The sequence below is a fragment of the Callithrix jacchus genome, chromosome 11, assembly GCF_049354715.1.
Source record: "Callithrix jacchus isolate 240 chromosome 11, calJac240_pri, whole genome shotgun sequence".
Lineage (NCBI taxonomy): Eukaryota > Metazoa > Chordata > Mammalia > Primates > Cebidae > Callithrix > Callithrix jacchus.
In genome coordinates, this window is record NC_133512.1 from 108,615,717 (window position 1) to 108,636,398 (window position 20,682).

At 45.8% G+C, this 20,682-nt stretch overlaps 2 protein-coding genes and 1 pseudogene across 8 annotated transcripts in view; 2 read left to right on the forward strand and 1 right to left on the reverse strand.

Annotated features, from left to right (window-relative positions):
• ATP6V0A4 (ATPase H+ transporting V0 subunit a4) overlaps positions 1–8,556 on the forward strand; it is a 95,710-nt gene extending 87,154 nt beyond the window's left edge. For 3 of the 4 annotated variants that reach the window (XM_035254642.3, XM_035254641.3, XM_035254644.3), the window contains exons 20-22: positions 855–972; positions 5,735–5,906; positions 8,135–8,479. In XM_035254642.3, coding sequence (XP_035110533.2) covers positions 855–972; positions 5,735–5,906; positions 8,135–8,228 — 384 coding nt within the window. In that variant the 3' untranslated portion in view covers positions 8,229–8,479. Of the gene's footprint in view, positions 1–854; positions 973–5,734; positions 5,907–8,134 lie in introns of all 4 variants that reach the window. The other variant, XM_035254643.3, reaches the window with a different exon arrangement.
• Positions 8,557–12,743: 4,187 nt separating this feature from the next.
• SVOPL (SVOP like) overlaps positions 12,744–20,682 on the forward strand; it is a 127,841-nt gene continuing 119,902 nt past the window's right edge. For all 4 annotated transcript variants that reach the window (XM_035254645.3, XM_035254647.3, XM_078342116.1 and 1 more), the window contains exon 1: positions 12,744–12,927. The gene's annotated coding sequence lies outside the window, so the exon portion shown is untranslated. The remainder of the gene's footprint in view (positions 12,928–20,682) is intronic.
• Positions 19,476–20,212, reverse strand: LOC144578287 (large ribosomal subunit protein uL22 pseudogene; annotated as a pseudogene).

Below are 20,682 nucleotides of genomic sequence, written 5' to 3' on the forward strand. Positions count from 1 at the left end.
TCTGCCTCTGTGGCTCCTCATTGCATCCAGGTTGTTTCTTCCACTTTACCCCTAGTTTGCATTTCTAGATACTTCCACACAGGAGCACTGTCTTCTGTTCCTCACCTAACCAAGCTCCCAGTCCCCGCCAAATTGTTTCCTTTCCAACTTGACTTGGTGATATTCCCAGCCACCTGCTTTTTCCCAACCAGGGATCCTTCTCCTCCTCAGGAACAATTTCTTCTCCTTCAAGATCACATCCCTACCCAGCCTTCCTGGCACAGCACAAACCTCACCTCCCCTTACCACCCCGCCAGCATCTTTGAGCTTATTTTCAGCTATTGCTGGGGGACGTTAATGCACACATAACATACCCGACTTCATGCTGATAATTCTGTTTCTCCAAGTCTGTTACTATTTCTTTTCCCTTAGGCTGAAAGTGTCTGAACAGCAAAGCCCATGTCTTATTCATCTTCTCATTATTTCTAATAACTTTTGTATAGAAAGTTCTCAATGAAGGGCCGGGCATGGTGGCTCACGCTTATAATCCCAGCACTTTGGGAGGCCAAGGCGGGCAGATCATGAGGTCAGGAGATCAAGACCATCCTTGCTAACATGGTGAAACCCCATCTCTACTATAAATACAACAATAAAAAGATAGCCTGGCGTGGTGGCACGTGCCGGTAGTCCCAGCTACCCGGGAGGCTGAGGCAGGAGAATTGCTTGAACCCGGGAGGTGGAGGTTGCGGTGAGTTGAGATTGTGCCACTGCACTCCAGCCTGGGCGACAGAGTGAGACTCTATCTCAAAAAAAAGGAAAACAACAACAAAAAAGAAAGTTCTCAATGAAGTAAAGTTAACAATTCTGTCTTTCAGTTCAACTTTGGAGACGTCTTTGTCCACCAGGCCATCCACACCATCGAGTACTGCCTGGGCTGCATCTCAAACACAGCCTCCTACCTGCGGCTCTGGGCCCTCAGCCTGGCTCATGCACGTGAGTGAGCTGCCCAACAGGGGGCAGTAGCTCTCCCCCACACCCCGGGAAATAGATGCAATGTGTTTGGAGGTAAAGGAGCCTTCTCGAGTTGTTTGTGGATGTTCGCCAAAAGAATGGCTCTTCTTTCCCAGGCAGAGGTGCCTTTTCTGTGGGTCTGGCTGCACGTTGCTGGGGTGGTCACTCTCTGTATTAATATTCTCCTACTGCTGCTGTAACAAATTGTCACCAACCCTCATGGCTTAAAACAACACAGGTTTTAAATTGGCCGGGTGTGGTGGCTCACACCTGTGATCCTAGAACTTTGGGAGACAGAGTTAAGGTGAATCGCTTGAGCCCAGGAGTTCCAGACCTTCCTGGCCAACATGGTGAAACCCTGTCTCTGCTGAAAATACAAAAATTAGCTAGGCGTGGTGGCGGGCACCTGTAACCCCTGCTTCTTGGGAGACTGAGGCAGGAGAATTGCTTGAACCTGGGAGGCGGAGGTTGCAGTGAGCAAAGATTGCACCACTACACTCCAGCCTGGGCGACAGAGCAAAAAAACAAAACACAGAAAACCAACAACACAAATTTGTTGTCTTCCAGTTTTTGAAGCCAGAGTCCTAAAATCAGGGCGTGGGCGGCCTGCTGGAGGCTGCAGGGAGAATTCGTTTCCTGGCCTTTCCAGCTTCTGGAGGCCGCCCACAGGCTGTGGCTTGTGGCTCCTCTTTGCATCACTGCAGTCTCTGCTTCCAGCATCAAATCTCCTTTTTCTCTGACTCCGACTCTCCTGCCTTCCTCTTACAAAGACTCTAGTGATGACCTTGGGAGTGTCCAGATAATCCCAGATGATGCCCCTCTCAGGACTCTTAGCTTAATCTTATCTGCAAGGCCGCTGTTGCCATGTAATGTAACATTTTGACAGGTTATTGGGATTAGGATGTGGACATCTTTGGGGATGGGGGAACCTGTTTTTCGGGCTACCATGCCATCTTGCAAAGTGCTGACCTGTAAGAGAAGGCCTGCTTTGATTAGGAGCATGGCTGGGAGTCAGTTGGCTGCCCGCTGAGCTGGCCATCAGGAAGTGCTCACCACCTTTGTGAATTCACAGCAGTCCAGGGTCAGTCGGGCCAGGCCCAGAAATACAATTTATCTATCTATCTATATATCTATCAATCAATCAATACATCAGTCTGTCAATCTATTTATCTATCATCTATATATCATCTATCTGTCTATCTATCATCTATGTATCTGTCTATTATCAGTCAATCAATCAATCATCTGTCTGTCTGTCTATCTAAAAGAGACAAGGTCTCACTATGCTCCCAGGTTAATCTCACACTCCTGGCCTCAAGGAATCCTCTTACCTCAGCCTCCCAAACTGCTGGGATTTCAGACATTGGAAATATAATTTTGATAAAGATCTGAGCCCCAACAGCTGGGCATGGTGGCTCACGCCTGTAATCCCAGCACTTTGGGAGGCCAAGGCAGCTGGATCACCTGAGGTCAGGAGTTCGAGATCAGACTGACCAACATGGAGAAACCCTGTCTCTACTAAAAATACAAACAAATTAGCCGGGTGTGGTGGCGCATGCCTGTAATCCCAGCTGCTTGGGAGGCTGAGGCAGGAGAATTGCTTGAACCTGGGAGGCGGAAATTGTGAAGAGCTGAGATCGCGCCACTGCACTCCAGCCTGGGCAACAGAGCGAGACTCCACCTCAAACAACAACAATAAAGTATGTCTGATTTTCCAGACTCTAGTGCTCAGCATTTGTGTGACCTTCAAAGCTCAGGCTGTGTTCGTTTCCTCACACAAACTCACACACACACACTTTCATGTGCACATGAATGCTCAGACCCACACACTCAGCCCTACAAGTGCCTATAGCACAGAAACCCACAGCACGTCTTGACTCCTGTTCAGTGTTGTGCATTCATGTGAAGTGGCTATCCCAGGACTGTCACCCACTTCGTTCCTTAAAGTGGATCTCAGCACTTCGTGCAGTCAGTGGTGGTGATGTTGGTCTTCAGCTCCAAGGCCCGCAATAGCTGGAGGACTTGAGTCATAATAGGGCTGAGTCTACATAAGACAGGAGAAGCAGTTTTGGTATTCTTGGTCCTGGGCCAGAGTTTGGCACTATGTGTCGGGGTGTCCTCTGTCCAGCCCATGCACACTGAGGGGGTCATTTCATTCCTGAAAACCCATATGGTTCATGGCTGCCAGGCCTGGTTCATCCATTGGGTCATTCCGGAAGTCCCTGCTGGACGTGGCTTCCACTCCATACTGACACAGTTGCTTAAAGAGGTAATGTAGAAGAATGGGGAAGGCTGGGTGAGGTGGCTCACACCTGTAATCCCAGCACTTGAGGCCGAGGTGGGCAGATTACAAGGTCAGGAGTTTGGGGCCAGCCTGGCCAAGCTCAAAGTGATAGCACATAGTCCCAGCTACTTGGGAGGCTGAGGCAGGAGAATCACTTGAACCTAGAAGGCAGAGGTTGCAGTGAGCTGAAATCACGCCACTGCACTCCAGCCTGGCAACAAAGCTGTTGTAACTGAGCGAGTTAGAAGGAATGTGCCACACTCTGAGTTCCAGATTAAGAGTCCTTTATTAATTAGCCAACAACTGAGAGACAGCTAACACTCAAAATTCTCTCAGCCCCGAGGAAGGGGCCTGATTATCTTTTATACTTTGATTTAGGTAGGGGAGGGGAGTACCTAGCTGAAGCGGAATTTTACAGAAGCAGAAAAGCAGGTTACAGGAAGGGGCTGCGGGTACAGGTGGTCCAAGAGCGGGGCCATTAGGCTCCTTCTCCACAGTGATCAAAGGGAAACTTTTTCTTACAATAGCGGGGGGCAGGTATGCCAGGCAGGATGCAGTTACAATGGTGACAAGTGTTAAGAACAGTACGCTTCAATGCTTCTAAGTGCAGCATGACCCAGTTATGCACCCAAGGGGACTGTGGGAGGGAGGGGGAAGCCAGGTTGGAGTTTACAGCTAAGATGGAGTCAACGATTCTAGCCCAGGGTAGGTTATTACAAAGTGAGACTCCGTCTCAAAAAAAAAAAAAATCATACCGGTGTAGTCCTATGGTGCCAGCTACTTGGGAGGCTGAGTCAGGAGGATTCCTTTTTCTCCCTGTATCTTCACATGGTGTTGACCACACTCTTGACTTCTATAATAACAAATTTTGTACGTTTTAATGTGCTTTTATCCCTTAGCAATTTAGTGTAGTTTTGCATCTGTTTGAATTTATGTGAATAGAATTATGTCTTAGCTCAGGCTGTCATAATAAAATACCCTGGGCTGGGTGACTTAGCAGTGGACAGTTATTTTCTCACAGTTATGGAGGCTGCAACCCCCAGATCAGGGAGTCAGAAAGGTTGGGTTCTGGTGATGATCCTCCTCCTGGCTTGCAGATGGCGGCCTTCTCCCTGTGTCCTCACATGGTGGAGAGAGGGAAACAGAGACAGAGAGAAATGGAGGGGAAGCTGCCTGGTGTCTCTTCTTATAAGGGCACTAATTCCAATATGAGGGCCTCACCCTCAGGACCTCACCTAACCCAGATCACCTCCCAAAAGCTCTGTCTCCAAATACCATCATTTTGGGGGTTAGGCCTTCAACATACAAATTGTAGAGAGACACAAACATTCAATCTTTAATGAATTGCATTGTTTTGCTTTTTGGCATATGAACTGTGTTACTGGGATTTGTTTATTTTGCCACCAGTGGCTATAGTTTGCCTGCTTTGCTTGGTGAAAAATATGCCTCCACATATTTGTCTGGTTTCCTCTTGATGAAAATTCCACCCTTGGGAACAAAGTTTCTGGAAACAATCTCGTGCAATTGTTTGGGCACAGGTGCCCAACTTCTCCACCTTGGAGTGAAATTGTTGAATCATAGGATGTACAGATTTAGGATTATAATGTAAAAATAATCTGCACTTATAGCCGGATGTGGTGGCTCACGTCTGTAATTTCAGCTGAGATGGGAGGAACACTTGAGCCCAGGAGTTTAAGACTCAAGACCAGCCTGGCTAACAGGAAGACCCCTTCTCTATTAAAAAAAATTAACAAGGCCAGTCGCATTGGCTCATGCCTGTAATCCCAGTACTTTGGGAGGTTGAGGTGGGTGGATCACCTGAGATCAGGAGTTTGAGACCAGCCTGGCCAACAGGGTGAAACCCCATCTCTACTAAAAATACAAACATTAGCCAGGCATGGTGGTGGGTGCCTGTAATCCCAGCTACTCAGGAGGCTGAGGTGGGAGAATCACTTAAACCTGGGAGGTGGAGGTTGCAGTGAGCTGAGATCACGCCATTGTACTCTTCTAGCCTGGGCGATAAAAACAAAACTCTGTCTCAAAAAAAAAAAAAAAAAAATTGACAGAGTGGTGGCACATTCTTGTGGTCCTAGCTACTTAGGAGGCTAAGGTGGGAGGATCACTGGAGCCCATGAAGTCAAGGCTGCAATGAGCCATAATTGCACTACTGCATTCCAGCCTGGGTGATAAGTGAGAACCTGTTCAAATCATCATCATCATCATCATCTGGGCTGGACGTGGTGGCTCCTGCCTGATTTCCCAGCACTTTGGGAGGCTGAAACAGGAGGATTGCTGTAGGCCAGGAGTTGGAGACCATCCTAGGCAACATATTGAGACCCTGTCTCTGTTTAAAAAAAAAAAAAATATATATATATATATATATAATTTTTAATTAAAAAGATGAAAAAATAAATAATCTGCATTTGCAAGACAGCCACAGTGGTTTCTCTCGCCTTGCAGAACTGTCTGAAGTGCTCTGGACCATGGTGATGAACAACGGCCTTCACGTGCGAGGCTGGGGAGGCATCGTCGGGGTTTTCATTATTTTTGCCGTCTTTGCTGTCCTGACGGTAGCCATCCTTCTGATCATGGAGGGCCTCTCTGCTTTTCTGCATGCCCTGCGACTGCACTGGTAAGGATGGTTGTCCCGGGGAAGCTCCATCTGGTGTTGGGAAAGGATGGGCTATGGGGCCAGCCGACTGGGTTCAGATCTTGACCTGCGTGTGACGTGAGCAGGTTTCATACCTCTCTGGAGCCTTAGTTTAGTCATCTGTTGGTGTAACATTAAATGATGTAATATGTGTGTGTATATGTGTGTATGTATATATATATACACCAATCGTACTTATTCAGACACTCATATCGACACTAAATGTTAGTTTTCATTTACTCCTTCCCTTTCAGATGGTCAGTGTTCATTTGTTATTACAATTGGCTTTAACCAAGTGACACTTCCAAGTATTGGTAAGGTGACATCTGAGATAGGCTCAGAGAAGGCATGCTTAGCAAATCTGGGATGTTTGGTTTTTTTTTTTTTTTTTTTTTTTTTCTTTGAGACAGGGTCTCGCTCTGTTGCACAGGCTGGAGTGCAGTGGTGTGATCTTGGCTCACTACAACCTCCACCTACCAGGTTCAAGCGATCCTCCTGCCTCAGCCTCCTGAGTAGCTGGGATTACAGGCGTCCAACACCACGCCCAGCTAAGTTTTGTATTTTTAGCAGAGATGGGATTTCCCATGTTGGCCAGGCTGGTCTCGAACTCCTGGCCTCCAGTGATTCACCCTCCTCAGCCTCCCAAAGTGCTGGGATTACAGGCGTGAGCCACTGTGCCTGGTAAATCTGGGATGTTTGGCTTTTGTTGCTGGGTGCAGGATTTATACCAACAAGGTATGAAAGTCTCAAAAGTGGAAAGAGAAGGAGGGTACCACCAGGAGGGAGACGCTCACAGGAAGCCCTGGACACAGACAGATGTATCCAGTGACAATCAGCCGTCGTGACTAGGTTGATGAATATGGAAATGTGTTCAGACCTCTGGTTGTCTTCCAAGTTACATTTCCACCAAGAATTCTGAGTGTGCAGTGCATGCCCTTCAGCTGCACAGATGGTACCCAGTTTGCCCTAATGTTTTCTTCCTCGCTCTATGGCCACTGTTCATAAGGAAGCCTTTATACTTCCTGTCCTGAGTGAGGAGAGTCACAGGTTCCCCTGCCTCTGTGATGTCATCATTTTCCTCCATGTCGTTGAGGAGACGAACCAAACTCCATAACTTAATAAAACATAAATGATACTACGTTATGTAAGTTACAAAAAATACAGGTTCAGGGTCTTTGTGAGTCTCACAGTTTAGAATTAGATGGAAATGGAAAATGGCATTAGGTAGTGCTGAACAGTGAGGGCATCTTGGCTTGTGATGAGGGTGGGGAAGCTGTCACATGAGGGAAGAGTTGTTACGCTGTGGCTATGAGCCCACAAGCAGAGAGGCCTGAGGAATTGAGGGGGAGGGGAAGAGGAAGGTGGTCAGAGACAGGTGAGAGAAGGTCTTAAAAAATCCTCAGATTCATGGCCTGGGCACAGTGGCTCACACCTGTAATCCCTCCATTTGGGGAGGCTGAGGTGGGTGGATCACTTGAGTTCAGGAGTTTGAGACCAGCCTGGCCAACATGATGAAACCCTGTCTCTACTAAAAATATAAAAATTAGGCTGGGCATGGTGGCTCATGCCTATAATCGCAGCCCTTTAGGAGGCCAAGGCGGCTGAATCACCTGAGGTCAGGAGTTTGAGAGCAGCCTGGCCAACGTGGCAAAACACTGTCTCTACTAAAAGTACAAAAATTAGCTGGGTGTGGTGGAGGGAGCCTATAATCCCAGCTACTCGGGAGGCTGAGGCAGGAGACTCACTTGAACGTGGGAAGCGGAGGTTGAGGTGAGCCAAGATCACACCATTGCACTTTAGCCTGGACGACAAGAGAGAAACTCCATCTCAAAAAAAAAAAATATATGTGTGTGTATATATATATATAAATTAGCTAGGCATGGTGGCATGCACCTATAGTCCCAGCTACTTGAGAGGTGTTGAGGCAGGAGAATTTCTTGAACCTGGGAGGTGGAGGTTGCAGTGAGCCGGGATTGCACCACTACACTCCAGCCTGGGTGATGGAGCAAGACTCTGTCTCAAAAAAACGAAAAAAAAATCCTCAGGATTCTCATGGCGGCCGTCAGCCTGAGTGCCTTCTGTGGCCAACCCTTCTGACCTTGTGCTTGATTTTACAAATGCTCTGCTTCCTCCTTCCCTCCACCTTCCAGCCTCTGAATGATGTGTTTCAATCTCCTTTTTCTCACCCCACGCCCTCCCCTCGACAACAGGGTCGAGTTCCAGAACAAGTTCTATGTCGGGGATGGTTACAAGTTCTCTCCATTCTCCTTTAAACACATCCTGGATGGCACAGCTGAGGAGTAGGCTGAGGCCACACCTCCCGCAGCGGTCTCTGTGCCAATGAAAGTTCAGTCTTGTCTTTGATATCAGCCCGTGCATGGCGTTCAATGGAAAGATTGTTCTTGGCTCACCTGAAGCATGAAGCTGTGTATTATTTGGATATCAGCCTGTGGATTGGATATGACTTAATCATGTCAGAGAGGAATGACTTTGGCAAGTTATTTTGTCTTTGTATGGGGTATTAATTCTCAAATAATAAAGTAATTGAGAAATGAGGGGAGAATAGTAAGCAGATGTCTTCTTGCAATATTTTAAATATTATATTTGAGAAAATAAACATCTGAGTCATTCACTTTTTCCTTAAGATATCTTTATTCGGCCAGGCGCAGTGGCTGACGCCTCTAATCTCAGCACTTTGGGAGGCCAAGGTGGGTGGATCATCCAAGGTCAGGAGTTCGAGACCAGCCTGGCCAACATGGTGAAACCCTGTCTCTACTAAAAATACAAAAATTAGCTGGGTGTGACAGCAAGGGCCTGTAATCCCAGCTACTCCAGAGGCTGAGGCAGGAGAATACCTTCAACCCCTGGGGCAGAGGTTGCAGAGAGCTGAGATTGCACCACTTCACTCCAGCCTGGGTGACAGTGAGACTATGTCTCAAAAAAAGAAAAAGAAAAAATTATTCCATACCATTTAGTATCGACAATTATAGGCCAAAGCAGAACAACAGAGCTACACACACACTAATCCCAGAGAAGGATCATGCGAATTCCATTTCCTCATTTCCTCCTTCCTCAAACACCTTTTCCCTTGTCAAGGGCTAAGTATTACAGCTTAGAAACTTTCTCATGAATTTTCACTGAGGAAGAACAGATCATGTTCTCTGTGTGGAGGGAGGGCCTCCCCCCATGTCTCTCTGGATTGCGAAATCCTGTGAAATCAAGTGTGGTAACATGATATCATTTGTTTTCTGTCCATGCAGGTTATGCTGGAGATAGAGACTGGAAGGCAAGTTCAGAAATTGGTGTGCCGGGAGGGAGAGCGCGAGGCGGTCTGGCCTGTTACTCTCTGGCTCTGTGGGCCCCAAAGTCATTAGTCAATACTTAGGTACCTGCACTAGCAAACTCCTAAGAGCCCAATAAGATATAATAAGATATATATATATGTTTGCATATAGAGAGAGAAAGGTAGGATCTCACTCTTGCCCAGGCTGGAGTGAAGTGGTGTGATCACAGCTCGCTGCAGCCTCAACCTCCGAGACTCAAATGTTCCTTCCACCTCAGCCTCCTGAGTAACTGGGACTAAAGGTGCATACACCCTGCCCAGCTAATATTTTTTAGTGTTTTGTAGAGGTGCTGTGGGTAGGGGGGTTCTCGCTAAGTTGCTCAGGCTGGTCTTGAATTCCTGGGCTCAAGCAATCCTCCCACCTCAGCTTCTCAAAGTGCTTGGTTACAGGTGTGAGCACCTGGCCTCACTGACTAATGGGTCTGAATAACCTTTATCCACATAGATTATTATCTTTATGTGGTAACTTTATGGCAAAACTTTATCATACTTTTTATCAATATAGTTTAAATCAATAACTATATTGATAAAAAGTATAATTACCTTTTTGGTAGTGTTTTTACAATTTACAAAGTACTTAATAGTATTTAATTTTAAATTTTCTTTTCTTTTTTTTTTTTTGGAGACAGGGCCTCACTCTGTCTCTGGGCCAGGCTGGAGTGCAGTGGTGTGATCTCAGCTCACTGCAACCTCCGCCTCCGGGGTTCAAGCAATTCTCCAGCCTCAGCCTCCTGAGTAGCTGGGATTACAGGCAACCACCACCATGCCCAGCTAATTTTTGTACTTTTAGTAGAGATGGGGTTTCACCATGTTGGCCAGGCTTGTGTCTTGAAATCCTGTCCTCAAGTGATTCACCCACCTTGGCCTCCCAAAGTGCTGGGATTACAGGTGTGAGCCACCGTGCCCAGCCAGTTCTAAATTTTCACTGTTCATAAAGTTCCAAAAGAACTGATTAAATTCCAAATTATGCTTTGGATGAGACCCTGTTTTTGAAGTGCCCACGTGCCCTGTGTGCCATAGAGCTGTCTGGTGCTCATGGAAGCGGCATCGCTCAAACCTAAAAGGAAGCTTCCATGTCACCTTCCATGCCAGTGGCATGACTTGTCCAGCACAGTGGAAGGCACATATTAGATGCTCAGTAAGTAGTAACTTAACGAGGCTGAGCAACAGAATGATAGCTAAGGTCGGTGTACATGTTTGCGTTCCAACTTTGATGCTTTATCGTGGGTGCCCTCAGGAAAGAAAAGGAGTTGACCCCCTCTTTCCCAAGGGAAATAATGATCTCCGCCTCTCTGGATTCTCTGGAAGAACAGAATAAGACAGGATGCAGATGGTGGCATAAGAAATCCTCCAATCCCACGCTGCCATGGTCACTGGACAATTTTCAGGCTCTCAGCTCACTACTGTCCTTCTCAACAACTACCTAACAAGAACACTGTGCTTAAATGGATCACCAGCCTTTGACCCTTAATTCTTTTTTTTTTTTTTAACACCACCCTGAAGTTTTAAATTAGAATTAGGCCAGGCACAGTGGCTCATCCTTGTAATCCCAGCACTTTGGGAGGCTGAGGTGGGTTAATCACTTGAGGCCAGGATTTTGGGACCAGCCTGGCCCACATGGTGAAACCCATCTCTACTAAAATTATGAAAGTTAGCTGGGCATAGTGGTGCATGCCTGTAATTCCAGCTGCTCAGGAGGCTGAGGCTGGGGAATCCCTTGAACCTGGGAGACAGAGGTTGCAGTGAGCCAAGATCACGCCACTGCACTCCAGCCCGGGAGACAGAGTGAGATTCCTTCTCAAAATAAATAAATAAATAAATAAATTTAAAGTAAAAAATTAGAATTACCTAAAAGACATTGCACCTTTCAAGTGTATGACAGCATAGCAATGTTTAACAGTTGTTTTATTAAGTGAACGCTTGAAAATATTCAACAGTAAATTCAATTTACTTCACGGTAATGTCTGCAAACACATTATTATCAATTCTTAAATATTGCCAATCAAGCAACTGAAGTTCAGAAGGCTTGCTCTCAATAACTCCTTTCTGGTGACACAAAGACTGAAAGAAGCCTTTGACTTGAGTTGCAGTCTCTAACCCACAGTGACTGTTTCATCACTGGTGAACTCATATGAGGGAGGTTCAAGGTCAAGAGGTGCAGGCCCTTTCCAGATCCCGCCAGATGCATCTGTGTGATCCACAGCAAGGGCAATAATCTCCAGCAAAACCTTCATTCGCTGTGGGTGCATAAGAGGATGAATGCAAAGGCCGAGTAAAGAAACCCGAACGGGTTATCCTGATAGGCACTGCACTCATCCTTTACTTCTTTGTTCAATTAATTTATTTTTTTATTTTCTGAGACAGAGTCTTGCTCTGTCTCCCAGGCTGGAGTGCAATGGCGCAACCTTGGCTCAGTGCAACCTCTGCCTCCCGGGTTCAAGCGATTCTCCTGCCTCAGCCTCCTGAGTAGGTGGGATTATGAGCACATGCCACCATGTCCAGCTAATTTTTGTATTTTTAATAGAGATGGTGTTTCGCCATGTTGGCTAGGCTGGTCTCAAACTCCTGACCTCAAGTGATCCACCCACCTCGGCCTCCCAAAGTGCTGGGATTACAGGAATGAGCCACAGCGCCTGGCCCTTAAATCATGCTGTGGGCCCTCAACTGGGACTCTTCAACTGCAGCATCTCGGTCAGTTTCCTTTTTGGTTCTATGGCATACACATGGGTTTGCCTCTCCATCTGAAAGCCATGTTCTTGTCTTCTGGAATATCAGATAACTTGATTTTAATTTTCGACATGGCCAACTCATCAGCAGAAGCATTGATGCTGGAAATAAGCTGGGAGATGACATTCTTGGCAGCAGATGCGACACCCACAGCAGCTGTTGCAGTTACCAAACAGGAGAACCTTTTCTTAGCCTCGTCACCCTCTTTTGAAGACTTTGTCCCATCAAAAATCTCAGTGTAACGGTAGTCAGGGAAGTCAGGCACGTTGATGTCTGTGCAGGAATAATGAACAGAAGCAGGGACACTGAGGCCCACGGAGTTGACCCAAGACTGGCTCACACCTGGCCCTCAGTGACTCCTGGCACAGCAGAGGCGGCTGCATGTACAGCACAGGCAGCTCTAGGGTGGCGGGCACCATGGCCTATACCAGGGGCTATAGCACGCCTGCCACCCTGCAGGATGTGGCTGACAGGATGGGCATGAACCTGCCCCTTAATTCTAAACAATGGCTGTGAGCAAATGTTTGCAAGAGCAAAGCTTCCCTCTGCCCCTTACCTATACCTACTCTTTCAGAAATTCCTCCAGCTGTCCTGAGAACAACATAGTAATTTCCTCCAAGGTTCGGCAGCCTCTTTCAGTCTTAACGAGAAATGTGATTTCCCCTTTAAAAGGGGATCAGGTGCAGGCTGTTGAGAAGAGGGTGTGCCCTAGTTGTCATTCACTTGCCCAGAATGCAAAGTTGGCCCTTAAAGAATCCGGATCTGAGACCTGACCTGAAAGGAGAGGATAAGAGCAGGGGGCCGGGTGTCTTGGGATCGCAAGTCTGGACACCCCCAGAAGCCATCAGTGCTCCAGCTTCCACCTAAGACTTACCCACGGTGAGGGGAACAAAAGAGCCTGCAATTGGAAGGCCGTCCAAGGAGCATACAGAGGTGAGAAACTTACGGCAACGTAGATCTGGGCTGACTTTTCCTGCTGCTTAGAGGGTGGGGGTGGGAGCTGACAGTTTGTGGCTGAAGGCAAATAGAACATGAAAATTTCACTTGATATTGCAAAACAAATTCCATCACACACCACACACACACAATTCAGTTTAAAAAAGATCTACTGTGGCCTAATTATTTGAGCTTTAAAAAAATCAGTATAACAAAATACAATAGAATAAAATGTCAACCCATCCTTTAGAATTTGTTTTAATGAAGCTTGAACGCCATCTGAGCCTTGAGTTTCAGGGCAAATTCCCAATTTATCAGTTTCTTGCCAGGTTTTGTGAAGGTAGGTCATAGATTACTTTCCCTTTGTAGCTTTTTAGGAACTGATTGTTAGGGATGCAAAGCATTCTTTTCCACCTTATTTCCTATTTTCTTGAGTTGGTCTAACTGATCATCCATCTGCCATCCATCCTTCCATCCATCCATCCATCCATCCATCCATCCATCCATCCTTCCATCCATCCCTCCATCCATCCTCTTACTGGGTTAGAAGGGATTTAGAATGACATAGGGAACCAAAGAACAGAGGATGTCAACTCAGCCTTTCCAGTGTTCCATTTCTGAGTTAAAATCTGAAGCTTGGCCAGGCACAGTGTCTCACACCTATAAGCCCAATACTTTAGGAAGCCGAGGCAGGCAGATCACTTGAGGTCAGGAGTTTGAGACCAGCCTGACCAACATGGAGAAACCCCATCTCTACTAAAAATACAAAATTAGCTGGGCGTGCTGGCACACGCCTGTGATCCCAGCTACTCGGGAGGCTGAGGCAGGAGAATTGCTTGAATCTGGGAGGCGGAGGTTGTGGTGAACCGAGATCGCGCCACTGTACTTCAGCCTGGGCAACAAGAGTGAAGCTCTGTCTCTCAATAATGTTCCTCATCTCCATCTCTCAAACTCTTTGTTCTCTTCTTCCTTTATGAAGCTTTTGGCTGAAACTCTAGAAACTACTAAGAAAATACATTTCGTACATATGCTAACTAACTTCAAGTGTGTGTTTGAGTGTCTTTTTAATGACTTGGAGAGTAAGCCCTTTATAAGGTACAGATGTGAATGCTACAATCCTGATTGTAGCATCCCCTGAGCCCTGCAACATGCTTTACCAAAGGAATCCTGTTGAAAATATATCCTGGCATGGCGTGGTGGCTCACGCCTATAATCCAGCACTTTGGGAGGCTGAGGTGGGCAGATCACCTGAGGTTGGGAGTTCCAGACCAGCCTGACCAACATGGAGAAACCCCGTCTCTATTAAAAATACAAAATTAGCCGGGCGTGGTGGCACATGCCTGTAATCCCAGCTATTCGGGAGGCTGAGGCAGGAGAATCGCTTGAACCTGGGAGGCAGAGGTTGTGGTGAGCCAAGATCACGCCAGTGCACTCCAAACCAGGCAACAAGAGAAAAACTCTGTCTCAAAAAAACAAGAACAATGAAAAAAGGAAATATATCCTATCCTGATGGGGCGGGAATGAAGACTTTCTTTGTTGCAGGTAAACTTACACGTTTGTTTCTTTCCTCTCTTGGTAAATTCTCCTGACCTTGGGAACCCACCCGGCCTTGACCATCTTCAAGGGCTGTGCATTGGGATGACTGGTGTCACAACTGACAGGCACTGAACGCTGTTCCATGGCGGGGCAAGGGCCAGGCCTACTCTGAGTGAGCCACACCTCATCGCCAGCCCTTTTCTTCACCCTCACCCCACCCCCTGCGTCGACAGTGCCTTTGGGAGGACTGAAGTTTGAAATCTTCTTCCTCCAAAATATATTGATTTTGTAATGTAAAACATAGGAGAATTCGGAGTGAAAAGTATCCATTTTGTTGTGCCTCTCATAAGTAAGATCAAGTGACTTTTGGAGAGGTTTTGAGGTCTTATTTTCCTGTAGGAAATTGGCACATTGAGATCACAATTTCCCAACACCACTCAAGTTCACCCGGGAAATAAAATCAACCTAATTTGGAAAACAATTAGGTTTTTTTGGGTAATTTTTCATTTGATCCCAGTGTGTTCTAATATTGGCAGAACATTAGCAATAAGTGCCTTTGGGAGACAAATATATTTGGTAACTCTGTAGATACTTTATTATGTTTTTTATTTTTTGAGATGGAGTTTTGCTCTTGTCACCCAGGCTAGAGTGCAATGGTGCGATCTCAGCTCACTGCAACCTTCATCTCCCAGGTTCAGGTGATTCCCCTGCCTCAGCCTCCTGAGTAGCTGGGACTACAGGCGCATGACGCCACACCCAGCTAATTTTTTTTATTTTTAGTGGAGAAGGGATTTCACCATGTTGGCCAGGCTGGTCTCAAACTCCTGACCTCAGGTGATCCCCACTCCTGGGCCTCCCAAAGTGCTGGGATTACAGGTGTGAGCCACGGCACCTGGCTTATAGATATTTTAAAATATTCCCTGAATAAATGATTTGTGATTATGGTGAAGTTGTAAAAAGTATTTGATTGCTTTGCTCAGAGACAAGAAACAATACTACCCGAAGGACTTTTGGTGCAATGGCGCATTGACACATTTTATAATCATCATCTTGTTTCATTGTCATCATACACTTAAGAGAAAGTTTATCAGTTGAGAATTGCACAAAACTGCAAGTAACAGAGACGAGAAATCACAGTGGCTTAGACCTAAGAGGTGTATTTCCTTCATTCGTTCATGGTGTCTGGAGGTGAGCAGTCCAAGGCTGCTGGAGATCTCCTGGTCGTCAGTTTCCAGGCTGTTTCTGTCTTATGCTGGCCAGATTTAGTCCCAAGTTTCCATCTTTCCATTTGCATTATGACCTGATATGCCAGCCGGAGGGCTGCCACCCAGCCTCTAGTCTAGTGAGGGGGTGTGAGGAAGAGGTGAGGGGCGGAAGAGGGATTTTCCTGAAGCCCTGACAACCTTCCCCTGCATCTCAATGGCCACTACCACCAGCGAAGTACAAGGGAAGCCCTGATGTCGGGTGGGCAGTAGCAATTTCTCCCACCAGCAGGTAGAATTTTTATTTCCAGATGAGGAAATGCAGACAGAGGAAATGGAGTAAGTTTCATCTCGACTTCACCATGACTACTGACTTTCTTCCTTCTCTCCCTCCCTCCCTTCCTTCCTTCTCGTTCCTCTTGTTCTCTTCATCTTCTACTTCTTTTTTTTTTTATAAAGATAGGATCTGCCTCTGTTGCCCAGGCTGGAGTGCAGTGGGTGGCATGATCACGGTTCACTGCAGCCCCCACCTGTCAGGCTCATTTCATTCTCCCACCTCAGCCTCACAAGGAGCTGGGCCACAGACCTGGGCCACCACACAGGGCTAACTTTATAAAGAACTTTTCTGTAGAGACCAGATCTCACTATATTGCCCAGACTGGCTATTAAAATCTTAATAGTTTTGTCATATAATTTATGCTTTATATCTGCTACAACATTTACTGGGTACCTGTATTTTTTTTTTTGGCAATTTTTGTCTTGTTCTTTTAATTTTTAAAAATTATGGTAAAATACACATAACTTCACATTTACCATTGTAACAATTTTCTATTGTTTATTATTATTATAATAGAGATGGGGTCTCGCTCTATTACCCAGGCTGGTCTCAAACTCCTGACCTCAAGCAATTCTCCCACCTTGGCATCCCAAAGTGCTGAGATCACAGGCATGCGCCACCACGCCCAGCCTGTTACAATTTTAAAGTGAACAATGCAGTGGCATGTAGCACCTTCACAATATTGTACATCCATCACCACCATCAGAGAGAGCCTGTTGTGCGAGGCTACCCTGTGGACTTCTGACCAGTCAATCATTTGATCTTCTCCAGGTCAAGTGCCTATCCCTGTCCAAATAAGTCATGGCCAGTGATGGAGAACAGGTGGGACATGTGATACAAAAACACAGGCCTTGGCTGGGCATGCTGGCTCACATCTCTAAGTCCCAGCACTTTGGGAGACTAAGGCAGGAAGATCGCCTGAGCCCAGGAGTTTAAGACCGGCCTAGTCAACATGGTGAGACTTGGCTGGGTGTGACGGCTCATGCCTGTAATCCCAGCATTTTAGGAGACTGAGGTGGGCAGATCACCAGGTCAGGAGTTCAAGACCAGCCTGGCCAACATGATGAAACCCCATCCCTACTAAAAATACAAAAATTAGCCAGGTGTGGTGGTGCGTGCCTATAGTCCCAGCTACTCAGTAGGCTGAGGCAGGAGAATCACCTGAACCTAAGAGGCGGAGGTTGCAGTGAGCTGAGATCACATCACTGCACTCCAGTCTGGGTGACAGAGTGAGACGCTGTTGTAAAACAAATAGACAAACAAACAATAAATTAAATAAAAGTGAAAATGAAATAACAAATGTGAATCTGCCTTTACAGGATCCGGCTTAATTCAAGAGCAACTGTGAAGCAAATATTTTGGACGGTTAACAACTTTGGCCAGGCTCTATGTGATAAATCACCTCTCTTTATTGATAAGAGAAAGGAAATATATAGGATGTTTATGAGCCATGGAGCCACCAAAGTGGTTTAAAACACATGCTTATACCACATTAAAATTTGTTCTGGGCCTGGTGTAGTGGCTCATGCCTATGAGCACTTTGGAAGACCGAGATGGAAGGATTGCTTGATCTCAGGAAGTCAAGACCAGCCTGGGCAACATAGTGAGACCCCTGTCTCTATTTTTGAAAAAATTTTTTAAAAGGGCTAAGTGTGGTGGCTCATACCTATAATCCCAGGGAGGCTGAAGTGGGTGAATCACTTGAGGTTAGGAGTTCAAGACCAACCTAGCCAATATGATAAAACCCTGTCTCTACTAAAAATACAAAAATTGGCCAGGTGTGGTGGTGCACTCCTGTAATCCCAGCTACTTGGGAGGCTGAGACAGGAGAATCGCTGGAACATGGGAGGTAGAGGTTGCAGTGAGCCAAGATCACACCATTGCACTCCAGCCTGGCTGATAGAGTGAGACTCTGTCTCAAAAATAAAATAAAATAAAAATAAACGCAAACTTGTTCTGGTCGGTAGTAAGTGGAAGATTTCCAGGTTTCTTGCCGTTCTATATAGAAAAACGAGACTTGATGGAAATGGTTTTATTGCCCCTCTAAAATGTAAGCTTTGAGACTGTTAAAATTGTAAAATATGCTTAGATTGTTATGAGACATCATAAAACATGACTGATAGAAGAGATTTAATGTTGACTGAAGACTGAACTCATTGTTAAGCATTTTACTTGTAACTGAACTTAAAATGAACTCACTGGGATTTAAAAATATTATTTCCCATCAAACTGAATCGTTTTATTCCCAGATACCATAAATAGCCAGATTCCTTTTGGTTTTTAAGTCTGCCTCTGTGACTTGCATTACTATTTTATTTTTCTGTTCTTAAAAAAGGAATAAACATATAATTGACATAATCCACATATATCTAAGTCACCATTTTCAAGAGTACAATTCAGGTTGGGTGCAGTGGCTCATGCCTGTTAAGAACAGCACTTCGGGAGGCCAAGGCAGGCAGATCTTTTGAGGTTAGCAGTTCGAGACTAGCCTGACACACATAGTGAAACCCTGTCTCTACTAAAAATACAACAATATTAGTTGGGCGTGGTGGTACACGACTGTAGTTCCAGCTACTTGGGAGGCTGAGGCAAGAGAATCATTTGAACTTGGGAGGCAGAGGTTGCAGTGAGCTGAGATTGTGCCACTGCACTCCAGCCTGGTCAACAGAGCGAGGCTCTGTCCCATAAGAAAAAAAAAAAAAAAAAAGAAAGAAAAAAACAGAAAAAAGAAAAGGGTACAATTCAGTGATCTTTAGTATGTTCACAAGGTTGTACAACCATCATCACTGTATAATTCCATTTTTATCACCTACCAAAGAAACCCCACACCTATTATCAGTCACTCCCTATTCTCCTCCTCCCCCAGCACCTAGCAACAACTCATCTATTTCTATCTTTGTGACTTTTCATATAAATGGACATTTCATATAAATGGAATCATACAATATATGGTCTTTGTGTCTGACTTCTTTTGCTTGGCATGCTTTTGAGATTCATTCATGTTGTAGCAGGCATCAGATCTCTATTCCTTCTTATTGCTGAATGATATTCCATTGTATGGATGGACCACATCTCATTTATCCATTCATCAGATGATGGACATTTGGACCATTCCTACTTTTGGCTATTTATGTGAGTGTTTACAGGGACACGTGTATTAGTTCCCTGGAGCTGCCATCACAAAGTACCATACACTGAGCGGCTTAAACAAGGGAAATTGATCATTTCACAATTCTGGAGACTAGATGTCTGAGACCAAGGTGTTGGCAGGGTGGGTTCTTTCTGAGGCTGGGAGGGAGAATCTGATCCATGCCTCTCCCCTAGCTGCTGGTGGTTGCCGGCACCCCCTGGGGTTCCTTGGCTTGTGGATGCATCACCCCTATCTCTGCCTTCATGTTTCCAGGCCATTCTCCCTGTGTGCTGTCTCTGTCCAAATGTCCCCCGTTTTATGAGGACATCAGTTACAACGGATAAGACTCCCACTCCACTCCAGTATGACTTCATCTTTTTTTTTTTTTTTTTTTTTTACTTTTAATTGCATTTATTTTAATGCTGAATTTACTCTTGTGTCGTAAGTTTTTGTTTCTTCAGTTTCTTCTGGGATATCTTTTCCTTCTGGGTACCTCCTCTTCTGGTTTAGGAACAGTGCGTTCCATTTCAGTAAGGATCATCTCAGTGTGGCAGGGAGAGTGCTCACGTGGGTTAATCCGACCGTGAGCTGTGCAGGTCTGGCGGCGCGTCTTAGGCGCTCTGTTCATTTGTATCTGCTCAATGACCAGAGAGTCTACATCTAACTCCTTAAGTTCTGCATTGCTCTCTGCATTTTTAAGCATGTGCAGCAAAAATTTAGCACTCTTTTTGGGCCACCGACCTTGTGTCCAGACCACTGCTTGGCCAGGGCACACCTGCCAACTCCGCCATTGTAACGTCGGAAGGGTACGCACTGTTTCTGTAAAGTGACATCTTTCAGATACTTCGTGGCTTTTCGTATCTGCATACCCTCAATGGCCTGGGAAGTGTCATGAGTGTTCTTAAAGTGAACACCGTGATTTGAACCTCTTGATTTGTATGATTTTATGGGGTTCTCCGGGTCGAGTGAATAGTGAACCATTTCCACAGATTATCTCGGGCTGCTTAGGGAAAGAGGAGCTGACTTCAGCTTAACAAATCACATCGGCAATGATCCTAGTTCCAAATCAGGCCACATTCTGAGGTCCTAGGGGTTAGGTCTTCTCCATACACATTTTGAAGGGTACAAAATTCAACTCATTAGATTATGTTCTCAATTCTCCTGAGGTTATACCTAGGAGAGGCTCAGGACATATGGTAACTCTATGTTTACCTTTTGAGGAACTGACAAACTGTTTTCTACAGGGGCTGCGATTTTACATTCCCACCAGCAACACACAGGGTTCTGATGTCCCCACATCTTTACTAACACTTGCTACTGCCTTTTAAAAAAAAATTCTAAAGTATGAGAACCATACTGCCTACCTTTTTAATTTTAGGGATCCGGCCAGATGTGGTGGCTTGTGCCTGTAATCCCAGCACTTTGGGAGGCCAACGCAGGTGGATTGCCTGAGGTCAGGAGTTCGAGACCAGCTTGACCAACATGGTGAAACCCCCATCTCTGATAAAAGTATAAAATTAGCTGACTGGCCTTATTTTCCTAATTAA